At 57.4% G+C, this 15745-nt stretch overlaps 3 protein-coding genes across 4 annotated transcripts; all 3 read left to right on the top strand.

Annotated features, from left to right (window-relative positions):
• Nucleotides 1-222: 222 nt before the first annotated feature.
• CTSK (cathepsin K) lies at nt 223-6806 on the top strand. 2 transcript variants are annotated; one of them, XM_054182538.1, is made up of 9 exons: nt 223-1884; nt 2303-3683; nt 4555-4681; nt 4809-4931; nt 5230-5385; nt 5456-5674; nt 5787-5952; nt 6060-6165; nt 6244-6806. In XM_054182538.1, exons 2-9 carry the CDS (start codon nt 3676-3678, stop codon nt 6341-6343), a joined length of 1005 nt encoding a protein of 334 aa, XP_054038513.1. In that variant the 5' UTR covers nt 223-1884; nt 2303-3675; the 3' UTR covers nt 6344-6806. The 2 variants fall into 2 exon arrangements, with proteins under 2 accessions (XP_054038513.1, XP_054038514.1); XM_054182539.1 differs by lacking the exon at nt 2303-3683.
• A 100-nt stretch (nt 6807-6906) lies between these two features.
• On the top strand, nt 6907-10308 carry LOC128900893 (cathepsin S-like). Its single transcript, XM_054182541.1, has 3 exons — nt 6907-7894; nt 8107-8209; nt 9797-10308. Exons 1-3 carry the CDS (start codon nt 7810-7812, stop codon nt 9897-9899), a joined length of 291 nt encoding a protein of 96 aa, XP_054038516.1. The 5' UTR covers nt 6907-7809; the 3' UTR covers nt 9900-10308.
• Nucleotides 10309-10503: 195 nt separating this feature from the next.
• Nucleotides 10504-15426, top strand: LOC128900892 (cathepsin S-like). The gene is made up of 8 exons (XM_054182540.1): nt 10504-10654; nt 11284-11497; nt 11759-11881; nt 12448-12597; nt 12671-12895; nt 13984-14149; nt 14371-14473; nt 14920-15426. Exons 2-8 carry the CDS (start codon nt 11372-11374, stop codon nt 15017-15019), a joined length of 993 nt encoding a protein of 330 aa, XP_054038515.1. The 5' UTR covers nt 10504-10654; nt 11284-11371; the 3' UTR covers nt 15020-15426.
• Nucleotides 15427-15745: the final 319 nt, after the last annotated feature.

A 15745-nucleotide genomic window follows, 5' to 3' on the forward strand; every position in this document is an offset into this window, starting at 1 on the left:
TGCAATGAATGTGGGCCTCTGTAGTCAGCGTGACCGATCGACTCCCTCGGGGCCCGGTCATTCCTGTGAATGACGGGATAGTTACGAGCCATAAAAATATTATCTATGTAGCTTTGTTCTCGATGCATCAGTTTTGCAGCTGATGGTTTTCTGTGCTGCCACGAACCAATGTTTCAACAGGCTTTTTGTCAGCTTCTGGGGCGGGGGGGGAGGGAAAAAAACTGCTCCGCACTGTCCATGCAATTGTACCACGCGTAGATGGAGTTCCTCGCCTTCATTTTGGAGCTGGGCGTCTGGTTCCCCGCACAGAGGGGCCCTGGATTCCTTCGGGGCCTTGCTGAGGAGTTGCGGTTTTTCACTACATGCTCTGAATGGCAGTATTTGCTTTTACGTCTCCTTAAAGAAAAATCCATGCCATATGATGACCCTGTTGCCAAATCACAAAATGGAGGAGAGCAGGCGAAGATAGGGAACAGAATTATTTTTTTTTTATATATATATGATTTTTTTTTTTTTAAATTTTAAACCTTTGAATCTTCTGGCTTCTTCAGTGGAAAAAAACTTGCGGCAACTCCTGGTCTCCTCAGGGTGCGTAGGGGCTGGAACAACAGTTTGATTTCCTCCCCCTGTGATGGCGAGCCTTGCTTCGATTTCAACAGGAAAATTTCTTCATTGCAGCGTTGGACTTGGAAGGAAACTTGGCACAACTGCAGCGGGGGGAAGAATACGAAGCTTTCCTGGAAGCCTGGTTTTGTTTTGGATGAAATCTGGGTATTTTTCCCTCCTCCCTGCGCTGAGACCCCCAGGCTGGCCGGGAGCGCCCTCTCCGCCGGCGGGGGGCAGGCGGGGACGTGGCGTTTGGACTGACGGGTCTTGGTGCTGCCACGATGGGGGAGACGCTCCGAAGAGCGGATTTCGGAGACGTACTCAGCTGATAACATCCCTGTGGGGAAGGCTTTGAAATATTTGCATTGCTCACTGTCAAGTTCAGTGCTTGCAGAGACGTGGAGAGGTTCCTCTTGGTAGTGGAGCAGAAAGCTTTCATGTTTCTCTCCCGCTTTTGTTGGAAAACTGAGATTTGGAGGATTTTTTTTTTTTAATTTTTTTTTTCTCTCACTTAAAACACCAAGTCCAAATTTAACCATGGAGAGGTGGGAACCTCCCATCAGGGAGTTTGGAAACGTCCCCTGAGCCACCCCCATCCTTTTACCCTGGGGAAAATGCTACCAGCAATAACCACGATGGGCCCCTCTTTGTCCGCAGCAGCCCCTCGCATCCTGCGCCCTCCCTGTGGCCGGGCTGGGGTGTTTTCTTGGGTTTAGAAGAGATGTATTTTGTAAAGCAGCAAGGTTTTAACCATCCTGGGTATTCGTACCGGGGCTCACAACGCCTGCTTGCAACCCGAAGGGGGGGCACACGAAGGACCAGCGCTGAGCTGCACCGTCCTCCAGTGTCGCAGCCCCACCGACCCCACCACTGCCAAAGGAGGAGGAAAATTCCCATTTCAGCAGCAATGGAGCCCTGGAGAACTGGACCTTTTCTGAAGCTCCGGCTCCGATGCTTTCTGGAGTGATGTCCAGCCGCTGGGCAGCAGCAGGAGCTGGACGTGCTTGTGGTGCTTCAAACTTCCTCCCCCCCAGTACGCTGGGCCCTGGGTGCCGCATGGATGAAAAGCAACGACTTCAACTCTACGTGTCCCCAGCTCAGAGCCCGTCTCTCCCTGAGCCGTCAGGGGTGACGCTGCCCTAGCGCTCCCCCCCCCCCGCCAAGTTTTGGGTCCCTGCGATGGACAATTCAAGCTGCTGGGGAAAAGAAACCAGCTGAAGCAGCCGGCAAACGCCGAACCTGCTTGGCGACGCTGGCAGCAGCGGAGGACGAGGACTGGTGAGGGGCTGGCGGGGTCTCAGCATCTGATACCCCCCTGCCACGGGGTCCTGGGGGCTGTGGCGGGGCGGTGGGGGACATGGGACAGAGCTGGCGGGGAGAGGTTCTTTCTGTCACATCCTGTTTTGATAATTGTATTATTTTTCAATGGGGGGGGGGGTGTGTGTTATTTTGTCATACAATCACTTGGTGCAGGCTGGAGCCAAACCCCCTCCTCGGGGAGGGGGGGCTGGTGTTGTGCCCAGGGCTCCCTCTCGTTGCAGGAGCTGCAGATGATTATATGTAGCAGAGATTTTACAACAAGATATTTTCCCTTTTTTTTTTTTTTTTTCTCCAAAGCTGTGTCTCATTTCTGCCTCGCCCCCCCCCCCCCCCCCACTGTGGCCATGGTCACAAATCCCTGTCCTTGGCCTTGCAGCGGTGCTGGGGCAGCAGAGCCAGGGTGAGCCCCTGGGCTCTGCCTTCCTCCTCCTCCTCTTCACTACTTGCAGTCATGGGCTGGAGCGCGTTAGCAGGCTCTTGTGATCTCCGGGTTTGTGGATCGTCGTGTTCTCCCCGAGCCCTGCACCTGGAGAGGGAATCAGGCCAGTGCCCCCAGTTCAGCCTGCCCCCCCGCAGCCTCTCATCTATCTCTGGCCCCCTAAAACCCTCGGTCCCCACACTCTGCTCCCCGTGGCGGTGGCTTCGCCGCTGGGTCACACGCAGCCGAGTCAGGGCCCCGTGCTCGGGACAGTGAGTCCATGGCAGAGCCCTGGGCTGACTCAGCCCCCGCTTTCTCGGCAGCCGGGAAGGGTGAGCTCGGGCATGGGGTGCGGGTCCCTCTCCCCGGGGACCCTGTGGTGATGGGGTGACACGGTTGGAGGTTAGGGGTGGCTCCGGTCTCCATCCCTGCCTCCGTGCTTCTCCTATCCCCTTAGCTCTGCCCGTGGCTCCCCGGGACACTCCATCCTTGTACCTACGGCTGGGTGATGATGATGTCCCCAGTGTGGCGTGTCTGGGACGGGACTGATGCCACCGGGATCTTCCAGGCAGTGAACAAGGTTTTCTGAGTTGTCCCGGCGGGAGCCGCGTGACGCCGTGACAGTCACCGCAGAAAGCACCGTCTGGCCCAGCTTCCCCTGGTGCTGGGGCTTGGGGAGAAGCCTGGTCCCCCCGCACCCTACCTGTGACCCCGGAACTGGCTATGGGGTGGCCAAATCCTGCGCCGACAGGAGGTGGCAGGGGAGGCAGTCCTGGGTTGGGGACATTAGGGACAGAGATGAGGATGCTGGGGAGGGTCTGATCCTGCCACGTAGTGCCTCTGCTGAAGTGGTCGGTGCTCGGCCCTCCCTGGGCTGCTGGGGGGGGGCGGGAATAGGGGTCTCCTGGGAACAAGCAGCCCCTCAGTCATGGGGCAGGAGGGTGACCCTAGGGCAGGAGGATGTCCCCAAAGTGGGGTGCTGGGGCAGGAGGATGTCCCCAGGGTGGGATGCTGGGACATGAGGACATCCCTGGGGCAGAAGGGTGTCCCCGGGGGGGGTGCTGGGGCAAGAGGATGTCCCCGGGGCAGATTCCAGAGCTGGGGCTGACTCAGCTCAGCCCCGCAGCATCACGTGGAGCCGGGAGGGAGCCACTGCTGCGTGTCCCCCCCCTCCGCCACCCGTCCCCTCCTTCCCTCCAGCCCTGTGCAGACCCGGGCGACTGCCAAAATTTTCCAGCTGCCTCGTAACTTCCTCAATCCAGCGGCATAAAAGAGCTGTGGACGCAGCAGCCGCATCCCCCGGACTGTGCCGTTCCCCTATCGACAGCGCAATGCTGGGGTAAGCGGCATGGGAGGGGTGGGCCCTTGGGGGGCCAGGAGACCCAGCGAGGCCTTGCTGGGGCGCTCGGGGGGCTTTTGCCCCAGGAAACTGGACCCCAGTGAGTGGGGGGGGGAATAGGGTCTGGTATGGCAGCGTTGGGACCTTTAGAGGTGTGAAAGGGGAAACTGAGGCACGACGTGTCCAGCAGGGCTGTGGGCGCAGGCTCAGGCTGGTGTCCCCATCTCTGCTCTGCTCTACTCTGGGGGTCTGGCGAGCAAGCGGATGCCGGGGGCAAGTGGATAAAGCGCAGGAGGGGGCAGGATGCCCGGGTTCCCCCTTGATCTCCCCCTGGGTTCCCCCCCCACCCCACCCCGAGATTCCCCCCCTGCTCCCTGCACCCCAAAAACTCGTTTCCCCGGGGCTGCGGGAACGGTGCCAGCGGTGATGGGAACCAGCTGTCCCGGCTCATGTGATGCCTGCACCCAGCCAGCACTGCCTGCGGCGGTGTCCCGGCCCTCAAAGTGGGTGGGCAGGGGGTCCTGGCCCCCGCCCCGGCCCCCAAAACAGGGTGGGATCCCTGCCCCCAAACCAGGGAGGGCAGGGGGTGCTGGTTCCTATGGCCTGGAATTGGGGGTGGGTGCAGGATTCTGGCCTCCCCCAGCCCATTACCAGGGGAGGTCTGGGGTCCCGGTGCCTCGTGGCTCGATAGTGGGGTGCGCGGTGGTCCCCGTGGTCGGGAAACGGGATGGACGCGGGGTCCTGGCCCCTGTAGCCCAGCGCTGGGGTGGGCATGGGGTCCCAGTCCCCTAGAGCCTGGCATGGTTGCGAGTGCAGGGCCCTGTCCCCCGGCTCAGGCCCCCTAGGCTCAGTCTCTGTCCCCGTTGCCCAGGATGTGGTGGCCCACGCTGCTGGCCCTGCTGGTCCCTGCGGTGGTGGCCCAGCTACACCCCGAGCGGGAGCTGGACGCCCAGTGGGACCTGTGGAAGAAAACCTATCGCAAGCAGTACAACGGCAAGGTATGGGAGGGGAGCCTGGCACCACCCTGGTGATGTCCCCGTGGGGCTGGCGTCCCTTGAGGGTGTCCCCACAGTGGTGGTGGGGGGCCATGGGGAGGACCCAGCGCCGTCTCGCCCCGTGGTGCAGGCGGACGAGGTGGCACGGAGGCTGATCTGGGAGAAGAACCTCAAGTACATCAACAGCCACAACCTGGAGCACGCGCTGGGCGTCCACACCTTCGAGCTGGCCATGAACCACCTGGGTGACATGGTGAGTGTCACTGGGGTGGGACGTCACTGGGGTGGGAGAGAGGGAACAAAACACCCTTTGGGATATCCTCCTGCCCCAGTATCCCACCCTGGGGGTGTCCTCCTGCCCTGGGGATGTCCTCATGCCCTAGCATGTCCCCCTGGGGACATCCTCCTGCCCTGGGGACGTCCTCCTACCCCAGCATGTCCCCCTGGGGACATCCTCCTGCCCCAGCATCCCAATCTGAGGACATCCTCCTGCCCTGGGGACATCCTCCTGCCCCAGTGCTGCACCTATCTGCCCCGGGTTCCTTCCCCAGACCAGCGAGGAGGTGGTGAGGACGATGACGGGTTTGAAGGTGCCCCGCGATCGCCCACGTCGCAATGAGACGCTCTACGTCCCCGACTGGACCGAGAGAGCCCCGCCTGCCGTGGACTGGAGGAGGAAAGGCTACGTGACGCCCGTCAAGAACCAGGTAAGCAGGGTGCTCTCGGGGGTGCCCAGAACAGGGTGGCACCCCGGTGTCACCCATTGTGTCCCCACAGGGCCAGTGCGGCTCGTGCTGGGCATTCAGCTCGGTGGGCGCGCTGGAGGGGCAGCTGAAGCGGAAGACGGGGAAGCTGCTCTCCCTCAGCCCCCAGAACCTGGTGGATTGCGTGGCCAACAACGACGGCTGCGGCGGCGGCTACATGACCAACGCCTTCGAGTACGTCCGGCAGAACCGCGGCATCGACTCGGAGGACGCCTACCCCTACATCGGCCAGGTGTGGCGCTGGGGGAGGGCGGGGGGGTGCGCGGGCGGGTAAGGTCTCCATCTGCTCCCCCCCGACTGCTCTCCCATCCCCATCTCACCTGGACCCTGCTGGTCCCGCGCAGGACGAGAGCTGCATGTACAGCCCCACCGGGAAGGCGGCCAAGTGCCGCGGCTACCGGGAGATCCCTGAAGGCAACGAGAAAGCTTTGAAGCGGGCTGTGGCCAGGATTGGACCCGTCTCCGTGGGCATTGACGCCAGCCTGCCCTCCTTCCAGTTCTACAGCCGCGGTGAGGGGCTGGGACGGGGGGGGGCAACCCCCTCTGGTGCAGCCCAGGGAAACTGAGGCAGGGCCGGGTGGTTTATCCGGAGTGTAACCGACCGTCCTGTCCCCCAGGTGTGTACTACGACGAGAGCTGCAACGCTGAGAACATCAACCACGCGGTGCTGGCGGTGGGCTACGGCACGCAGAAGGGCACCAAGCACTGGATCATCAAGAACAGGTATGGCGGGACGGCGCGGCTGCTCCTCACCGGGCCGGGGTTTGCCGGTGGCTCAGGCTCTGCCTTTGCTCCCCACAGCTGGGGCGAGGAGTGGGGCAACAAGGGCTACGTCCTCTTGGCACGCAACATGAACAACGCCTGCGGCGTCGCCAACCTCGCCAGCTTCCCCAAGATGTGAGCGCTCCCGGCCCGCGCCGCGTCCAGCAGCCTCCCCCCTTCCCCGCCTTCACACCCGGCCTTTTCGCTTCCCGTCGCTGAAGCCAACGTCTCTCCGGGGGGGAAAATCTCTGCCTCCCCATGAGAAATCTTCCCCCGGGGAGAGGGGAGAGACCTCCGGCTGCGGATGAACAGTGCGATGAGATCCCCCCAACTCTTGTTTTCCTGGGACTCCTGTGCCGGGTTCTGCCTTCCCGGGGTCGGGCTTGGCCGGCTCCAGAGAGTCTGATCCGTCCGGAGACACTTGTGCAAACAGGTCCCACATCGGCCTCTGCCTCCGGGAATGCGGGTGCACGGGGAAATCCCAGGCAGGTGGAATATCCCCCGTGGAGAGCATGGGTCTCTCTCCCCCGCAGCTCGGATCCCAGTGGGGGCCGTAGAGAACAATACGACTTTATTTTTAAAATAAACACTGTTGGGAATAACCACTCGGGCTGGTTTGCTGTGTGGGGGGAAGGGGCCGCAGTGGTGGAAAAGTCCTTCCCTTTTCCAAAGGGGCAGGAGCCGACGGCAAAAGACGGCCGGCACCGGGGCAAAGCGGGAGAGAAGATGCTGCTGGGTCTTTTTGCAAAGTCCCAGCTGGTTTCGCAGGACCCCTGGGACAGGGCAAAGAAACATGGGAGGGGTGAAGGAGGAAGAAAACGGAGCAAGGAATTAACAGCTGTTGTGGGTGCAGCGCCGCGGCTTCGGGGCAAAGCTTTGTGCCAGGGCTGGGGGGCGTCTTGCAGCCAAAATCCCGCGTCACCCCGAAAACCCAAACCCAAGCGCCCCTTTAATGCTACGGATCAAGAAATGACCGCAGCAAAGCTCAGGGCCAGCCCTAACAGGAAGGGAAGGTGATATTTCCTTTAAAAACTCGCGCACCGTAAAGTTTAGACGCTTCAAACCGAGTTCATTTTAATTTTTTATTATTTATTATTTTCACTCACACCCGTAAGTTCCTTTCTCCCCATTCTCCGCCCACCAAGACCCGGGTGGCGAAGGGCCCGGCCGGGCGATGGAGAGGATGAGGGACGCCGGTTAATTCATCGGGGGGGGCCGCGCTGTCGGGGTTGTTCAAAACCAGAATGTCGCGAAAAGAGAGTGAAACGGGACCGTTTCCTCCTCCAGCGGCTCCCACGGGATTGACTCGGGCGCGTCCTGCCCCCATGGGGCTCAGGTTGGCCACGCTCAGGTTGGCTCAGCTTAGAATGGAGGAATTCATAGTCCTGTTGCTTCCAGAGGAAATCCCCTTTGGAAAACCGTGGATTTGGCTGTGTTTGATGCCGTGAGTGTCGGTTCTGACTCAAGCAGAGCAGGACCCTGGGCAAGATCTGATGCGTTTTGCCCCTCACCTTGGTTTCCCAGGATGGCGCGTGCCAGTACGACCCAGCATCGTCGGCAGCCACACGTTCCCGGTACGTCGAGCTGCCGCACAGTGATGAAACCATGCTGAAGGATGCCATGGCCAACGTGGGGTCCGTCTCCGTCAGCATCGACGCCCGTCAGCCCACTTTCTTCTTCTACGAAGCTGGTGGGTCTCCCAGGGCATCACAAGAAAGGGCTGCGCTTTCCTTCCCGTGACCCAGCTCCCTTAAATAGAAATTATTTCAGCTTTGCCTCGCCTTTAGCTCGGGTTGCCCTTGTTCTTGGCGCCGGTGACGCCTCCCAAAGAGTGACTTGAATTCCCATTTGGGCAGTGACTTAGGGCTAGTTGACCAAAAGCCGTTTCCGAACGCCTTCCAGGTACCTCCTGTGACCCGAGCTGCTCCCAGGCGGTGGATCAGGCCGTGCTCGTCGTCAGCCGCGGATCCTGGGACGGGGAGGACCGTTGGCTCGTGAAAAACAGGTACGGCAAACCTAGTCCCTCGGCAGCTTTTCCTTCCAGGCTCCGCTCCCAGGGGCACAGAGCTTCCAAAGACCTGCCAGCAAAGCGCTTCTCGGTGCCCATCAGCTTTATTGGGGTGTTTTTAGGGCTCAGCTCCATCACAACCCCGGTGAGAAGGGCCCTTGATGGAGCCCTGCAAACCCCAACCCACGTACGTCACCCAAAACGCTCCCGCCCTGATTCCTCGGTGCTGGCTCCAAAAACAGGATTTCTGCTCTGCGGGAAACTCCAGGGTTTCCAGCCTTCCTGGGTCTGGGTCAGCACAAGGGGCTGGTGGTTCTTGGCTGAGGAACCGAACTGGTTTGTTCTGGGGACGCGCTGGTGAAACCCCCTCCTCCAGCCAGTTCGGAGGCGCAGCCTCGAGGGTCATCGCAGCCGGGTGCCCCTTGCGGTAAAATCTGTTTGGGAACGTGTTGGTTTTTTTTTTCCACTGTTCCAAATGCAGAACAAGAAGAAACAAAGTGTTGAAATCGGGGTCCTGCTCGGACAGATGCATCTCTGGAAAAAAATACCCAAACTGCGCTGTCAGCAAAGCCACGTTCACCGATTGAAACCATTATCTTTTTTTTTTTTAAAAACAACAACAAAAAAAACCAAACTGTGGGCACTTCTGTCAGCAAAACTCCTTTATCCTCGTGTCAGGGCTGGGCTAAAACCCACTAGTTTCCTCCTGTCTCTCATCTCTGGCCTTGGTAGGATTTAAAAAAAACATATATATAATGTATTTTTAGTATACAAAACTAATTCATTCACCTTTATCTGGTATTTCCCTGGTGGTTTCGACTCTCTCCAGCACGTAGAAAAGACGTGCTTTTCCTCGGCTTCCCTCTTAGAAGAGTTAGTGGCAGCGAAATCTGGCAGGGAAGCCAGAGGTTTTCAGCCTTTTTTGGCCAAAAGATGCAAATTTGGCTATTCCGGTGGCTGCCGGGGAGGAAGCGCGAGTTGAAAAAAAAAAACAAAACAAAAAACAAAACAAAACAAAAAACCCAAAAAACAAAACCAAAAAACTTAAAAAAGGGGATGGGGAGGGGAAAAAAGTGAGGGTGAGGGGTGGTGCGGAAGGAGGCAGTTACCCCCACCGTTGTCTAATTTTTGCTTCTTTCCTCTTCCGAAAGTTGGGGTGCGCATTTCGGTCACCGGACGGCGAGGAACCCGGGGAAGCGTTGGGGTGTTGCCAGCTCCGGTGTCCACCCCCTGATCCGGAGGGGTTCCCCCGCACCAGGACGAGCTCCCGAGACGCTGCCCCGCTCCCCTCCGGCCTTCCCTCCTCCGAGAATGCCGCCGCCTTCCCACAGATCGGCAGCAGAAACGAGGAGCGGCCGCCCTGTTGGCTTGTTCAAGCATCTCGATGGCCAGCGCATTCCCCCTCCCCAGGGAGACTTAGCCATTAACAAGGGATAATCCGTTGGGAGTTATTCCAGTTATTTAGGTGGAGGGCTCTCTGTTGTCATTGCTCGCTCTCGCAATCTCCGCCAGCTTTTTAGAAAATGACTCAGCTGCATCTTCAAAGCTCTTGAGACACAGTTTTGTTTCCTCCTTTTCTCTTAGACGATGGTTTCTTGCAGCCATTTTACATCCCGTGATGCTTTGTAGCGGTGAGAAACTCGCCCTCCTGCCTGGCTGTCCTTCGTGGAACCCGGAGATGCCCTGAGAAGAGGCTGGAGCGGGATTTCCAGGCAGCGGAGACTTTGCTGGCCGCCTTTTCAGCCTGATGGCGACATAACGTCCATTAAACGGGTCTCCTGCTGTCTGCGCAGCGCTGAGGTGGGCCAGATCAGCTCCATCGCGTGACCGTAGTCCGGCCACGTCTTCCCCTCTCTGCTGCTCCACAGACAAGGGAATAAATGCAGGTTTGGTTTGTTTTTTTTTTTTTTTTCCTAAGAGCTGGTTTTGGTCTGGTTGCTACGCTGCTGAGACGGGAGCTCAGGTCTACCCAGTTCAAACCAGTAGCGAGGCGCCGTGCTTGACCGCATCCTGTCACTTAGCTCAGCACCAAGGCAAAAAACTGCAAAAATCTCGTCGGTGGGAGCCCTGATCCTGCCCGCTGGCCCCACAAGCCACAAAAACCTCCAGTGAGAGCCTGGCCGTTCGTTCTTGGGGTGCCGGAAAAAGGAAACTTTCTCAGCTGCGATCATTTCCTGATGGTATTTGAGGGTCCTGCTTCAAATCACCCTGAGACTGGCACGGCAAGCCCAGTTCCCAGCTTAAGTGAAAACGAAAATCAGAGCATTTCCTCATTTCCTGACTCGTGATTTGCCCGACGAGTTGCAACCGCCGTGTGCTGAAGGTCAGGGGCGTCCTGACAGCGGGGACACGCTGGATTTGTCCCCAGCATCCCTCCTACCCCCTACACGCGCTGCCGGCAAGCTGAGCGTCAGCGCCCACCACCAGACGAAGCCTTTTCAGGTACCTTGGGTGCTTTTGTATTTTAACCCCCCTCTGGGAGGACTGAGCTTTGAGGAAGTAAAACTTGAAGGAACGGTATTTCGATGTTGACTCTGACTCCATTTTCTCTCTAATCTCCTCCAAGCCCTCTGGGGGTAGTTGAATCGTACGTAGTAGCCCATCCTCATGGTGGACATCCACCGGATGAAAACAGGATATTTTTTTTTTTTTTTTTTTTCTTTTTAAGGTGCTGGAAAACACGGGTTTGTCAAAACCAGGCGCTGTTTTGAGCAGCCTCCTTGGGGAGGGTTTCTCGGGCAGGGTGGAACCGGGAGGCGAGACGTGGATGCGTCCCTGCGTGTCAGTGTCCGCGCGGCCAGGGCTTGGGGCCAGCAGACTTCCCCCCCACACACCTCCCCCCCGCCCCGAGGGAAATTCCTGAGTCCTGGATGGGATTTTTCTGGCTGGGGTTGGGGGTACGCAGCAGGCGAGCGGGGCGGGCAGCGCTGCGGGGAGCTTGTCTGGGCAGGCAGGAGAGGAGCTGGTGGCATCACCGGGTGTAGAAACCCCGCGGAGGGCACGGCAGGGAGCGCGGGTCAGGGATGTCATCACCCTTCTGCCTCCCTCACCAAACCGGATTTGTCACTAAGGGGTCAAGCGCGGCTCCAGCTCCGAGCCCTCGGCTCCCAGCGCGTAGTGCCGTGTGTCGCTCCGACTCCCCGATCCCAGCTGAGCGGGATGGAGCTGCTGGCTGCCGTCGCCTTCCTGGCCGTGCTTGCGGTGGCACTGGGACACCCCGACCCCGCGCTGGACTGGCACTGGCAGCTCTGGAAGAAAACCTACGGCAAGGAGTACCAGCATGAGGTACGGGAGTCTTGGGGGTGGTGGTGGAGGAGTGGTGGGGCGCCGACGTGGTGGGTGCTGATGATGTGGTGGGTGCTGATGATGTGGTGGGTGCTGCTCCAGGGATGACCGTCAGGGAGAAGAGCCGACAGCGCTTCGGACCTCTGCTGGTTTCCAATGGGGGTTCGGCGGGGATTTCTGACAACTTTTGGGGGGGATAAAGCGGAGGGAAAGGGCTGCTGGGGCCGTTGCCGCACGTCACGGGGCTGTGGTTGATTTCAGAAAGAGGAAGGGGTCCGGCGCGTGACGTGGGAGAGGAACTTGCGCCTGGTGACGCTGCACAATCTGGAGCAGTCCCTGGGGCTGCACTCCTACCAGCTGGGCATGAACCACCTGGCAGACATGGTAGGTGCCGGCGCCCTGCTGAGAAGGGGCCTGTCTATGTCTCTAATTACCCGCGAGGTCAATTTAATAAAAAGTATAAATGGGTCAGGGGTGGAAAATCTCCCAACAACCCTTCCCAGCCCAACAACTCTTCTCGTGGACTCGGCACCCATGGACAAACTGCTCAGACATTCCTGTGCTCGACCTACCGGCATGAGGCAACCTGGCCTGAGGAAATCACTCCTTCATGCCACGGTTGGGGTGCGCGGACCTGGTCCTGCTCATTATACGTATTTGCCAATCGTCCCTCTTCAACGTCCTGAGGTTGTCGTGGTGTTTCACGAAACGCGCCAGCTTCTAGGGGCTTTTGGTGCTGGAGTTAAAGCTTTGTGTTTTCTTTTTCTCGCCCTTTCTGATGAACGGCTAGAAATTAAGCGTAAAAAATCAAAAAGCCAAGGACTCCCCAAACCCGCTAACTCTTGCAGCTCAACCTGGTCAAGGGAAATCCCCCTCCACCTCCAACACACCCAGGGTAGGACTTGCCAGCGACAAGGAGATGGTGAGATGATCTTTTCTTTTCCCACCAGACCCGCGAGGACGTGGCGGCTTTGCTAACTGGGCTGCACGTTGTTCCTCGGCCAAACCGGGTCTCCACGTACCAACCGCGGCCTGGCGGCGAAGTCCCAGACACGGTGGACTGGAGGGAGAAGGGATGCGTCACGGATGTGAAGAACCAGGTACGAAGCTCTGTCTGTGCCTCCCCACGTCTTGGTCCTTTGCTTGGTCTGAGCATCTTGAGGGCTTTTGCAGGGCGCCTGTGGGTCGTGCTGGGCGTTCAGCGCCGTGGGAGCCCTGGAAGCCCAGGTGAAGCTGAAGACGGGGAAGTTGGTGTCCCTGAGCGCCCAGAACCTCATTGACTGCTCCATGATGTACGGGAACAAAGGCTGCAGCGGAGGTTTCATGACCAACGCTTTCCAGTACATCATCGACAATGAAGGGATTGACTCGGATGAGTCCTACCCCTACACGGCACAGGTAGGTGTCACACCTGGAGAGCTCGTCGTCTGCAGAGAGACACATGAGCATGGAAGCAAGGTGGCCATCCGTTCTGCTCTCCTGCGTAGACACCCTTCTCCTCCTCTCCCACCGGTTTCCCTCTGTCTTGGTTTCTACCGGTCTCGTGTCATCTTCTCAGCCTCTGCAGCTGATTCTTTCAGACCCAGGGAAGGGACCTTTAGACTTCTTTTTTCTCATAGGCGAATGACTGGACTGGGAGCCAGAATTTCTACATGGTTATTTCTGTCCTACGTAAATTATTAGGCAACGTCCTACACGGAAGGGAAAAATGGGACGGGAGCCCTGGGTCCTGTTCTCAGCTCTCTGTATCATTCCACCTTCTGTAGTTGAAAAATGGGATGTTGGTATTTCTGCCGTTGCAGTGGGCAGAGGTTTCCAGTGAACGATGTTCATGCAATTGTTTTTTTAAACGTTGCCTGTAACAGATGGTGTACGACTGCTGCCAGGTCACAGGGAAAGAGCCATCAGAAAATAAAGATCCTAAAAAAGTCTTGGTGGCCAGAGACAAGAGATGCCCTGAAACGACCTGGTGTCTTGAAATGCAGTCTATGGAAATGGGTCGAAGCACCAGCAGCTCAGTCCAAGAAAGAGAAGCGGAACACAAGTCTTCAAACAGGCGTAGGGTGGCTACAGAAACAAAAGACTCTGTTCTCTGTGTCCAGAGGGAGAATGAGAAGCCATGGCCTTAATTGACAGTAGAAGAAATGTAGGTTAAACATGAGGAGGAGCCTTCTGCTGGGAAGGATGAGGAAGCAAGGACAGCTTCTCTAGGGACGTGGTAGAAGTGTTGTCATCGGAGGTTTCTAGAAAAAAGGCAGAGAATTCTGTTCTGTTCTTGGTGGGGGGGAGGTGAGATGGATGAGATGGTCTCGCCAGGTCCTTCCAGCCATCTCTTCTGTAATCCAAAAATGGCGGTCAAAAAAGAGCGAAGAACAGGGTGGCACAGGGTAAGAGAGGGCTGAGAGAAAATGCCTACCTGAAAGCCTTGAGATGTTCCTGGGGGATTCTTCATGCTCCTCTTCTCAACTCCCCCTTGTTCCTACCAGAACGGGACGTGTCAATACAACGCTTCCACGCGAGCCGCCACTTGTTCCAAGTACGTCGAGCTCCCCCACGCCAATGAAACAGCCCTGAAGGATGCTGTAGCCAACATTGGACCCGTCTCTGTCGCCATTGATGCCACCCAGCCCACCTTCTTCTTGTACAGGTCAGGTATGTCCTTTTATCCCGGAGATCATCTTCACAGTCTTCTGTGTCTTTCTGCATGTAAAACTTAAGGAAATTTGGTGGAATTTGGGGCTTCATTCCTGGATGAAGGCATCAGTATGGCAGTGCCTAAGACAGTAGCGGTAGTGACTACGCTGAAGGTTGGCTTGGACACAAAGACGAGGTTTTGTGGTCTGATGACACGCTTCCAAACGCCTTTTTTCCAGGTGTGTACGATGACCCCCGGTGCACGCAGGAGGTGAATCACGCAGTCCTCGTCATCGGCTACGGCACTCTAAATGATAAGGATTACTGGCTGGTGAAAAACAGGTAAAGGCACGGCCGTACGACACCGAACTCCTGCTCTCTGTGTGATCACTGTCTATAGGGAAAGGCTTCTCCAAGAGAACCTCCCGCTGCTTGACCTGACACCCTCGGGATTTTGTAATGGCCAATATTTATACAGATGGGAGGGAGATCGGTTGGGTGCTCGTACAAGGAGAATAAATCCAGGGATTCATGTTTAGCCGTGATAAAGCGCCTTTATGCCATCCTAGAGCGTGAAGGAACTCTAAATGCATTTCAAAGACACCAACGCTCGCTTTAAGTTCCCTTTATGTTGATGAGCGTTGCCACAAGACAGGATTCGAGATCCCATGAAGCGGTTCGTGAACACACTTTGATGCTGGGAGACGCTGATAAAGCTGCTGCTTCGCTCCCAGAGAAAGGAATAGAATTTTTCTCATCTCTGTCTTATTTGTTTCCTGGCCCAAAAGTTGGGGCGTGAATTTCGGTGACGGGGGCTACATCCGCATGTCAAGGAACCACGCGAACCACTGCGGCATCGCCAGCTACGCCTCTTACCCCCTGATATAGACGGGCCCCGTGCTTCAGAGAGGAGTCCCGAGGCTTCAGCTAACCCACTGATGCGATGCTTGCGTGGATCTGCTAACTTCAAGAATCATTTCCCGGCTCTGTGGGCACCGTCCTTCTCTTAGATCGGCCTGTCCTACAGGCTGGGAGGGGGGTCCTTGGCACGGGAGGATTTTGGAATATGATTTACAGGTACCTAGTGACTTCTTTTGGGGCGGGGGGGGAAAGTTGTTTTTTTTTCCCCGGAATAAAATGGCGCTACCCACCGTTATAACGGAGGTCGTGGTTTCCTCTCCCCAGTTTAGCATTGAGTACCGCTACGGTGGCGCAGGTATCGTTGTATCGCGGTGTGACGTGGATGAAACTGCAGAATTTCTTTGAAAAATAAAAGATGGGTTTCACTGCCCAAAGGTCCGATATTTGGTCTCTGGAGGCAGGAAGGGGTGGCAGAGGGAATTGCAGATGTCCAGCGAATGTCACGTCCGGCAGTGCCGCCCCGTGTACGCACCGCTGATAAAACCTCTCCGCAAATGACGCTTCTCCCCAGACGATGGCTGATTTAGGAACTGAGGCTACGGACCAAAAATAAGTTCTTAGGGTGATGATGCTTGGAATATAACTTGGTAACCCATCGGCCGACCACGCCGCTTGTTTCTGGCAGCGATGGTAAAACCGATGCCGAAGGATGAAGGTTTCCACGGTAAAACTTTTGGTTGGGACTGCGAATTC

The sequence above is a fragment of the Rissa tridactyla genome, chromosome 23 (genome assembly GCF_028500815.1).
Source record: "Rissa tridactyla isolate bRisTri1 chromosome 23, bRisTri1.patW.cur.20221130, whole genome shotgun sequence".
Taxonomy (NCBI): Eukaryota; Metazoa; Chordata; class Aves; order Charadriiformes; family Laridae; genus Rissa; species Rissa tridactyla.

Excerpts from the sequence above, each read along its gene's own strand:
- LOC128900893 (XM_054182541.1), top strand. The coding sequence starts at position 7,810 with ATGCTGAAGGATGCCATGGCCAACGTGGGGTCCGTCTCCGTCAGCATC. Across the intron at positions 7,895-8,106 it reads TTTCTTCTTCTACGAAGCTG|GTACCTCCTGTGACCCGAGC; the intron begins GTGGGTCTCCCA and ends AACGCCTTCCAG. Across the intron at positions 8,210-9,796 it reads CGTTGGCTCGTGAAAAACAG|ACGATGGTTTCTTGCAGCCA; the intron begins GTACGGCAAACC and ends CTTTTCTCTTAG.
- CTSK (XM_054182538.1), top strand. Across the intron at positions 4,682-4,808 it reads GCAAGCAGTACAACGGCAAG|GCGGACGAGGTGGCACGGAG; the intron begins GTATGGGAGGGG and ends CCCGTGGTGCAG. Across the intron at positions 6,166-6,243 it reads CACTGGATCATCAAGAACAG|CTGGGGCGAGGAGTGGGGCA; the intron begins GTATGGCGGGAC and ends TGCTCCCCACAG.
- LOC128900892 (XM_054182540.1), top strand. The coding sequence starts at position 11,372 with ATGGAGCTGCTGGCTGCCGTCGCCTTCCTGGCCGTGCTTGCGGTGGCA. Across the intron at positions 12,598-12,670 it reads TCACGGATGTGAAGAACCAG|GGCGCCTGTGGGTCGTGCTG; the intron begins GTACGAAGCTCT and ends GGGCTTTTGCAG. Across the intron at positions 14,150-14,370 it reads CTTCTTCTTGTACAGGTCAG|GTGTGTACGATGACCCCCGG; the intron begins GTATGTCCTTTT and ends CCTTTTTTCCAG.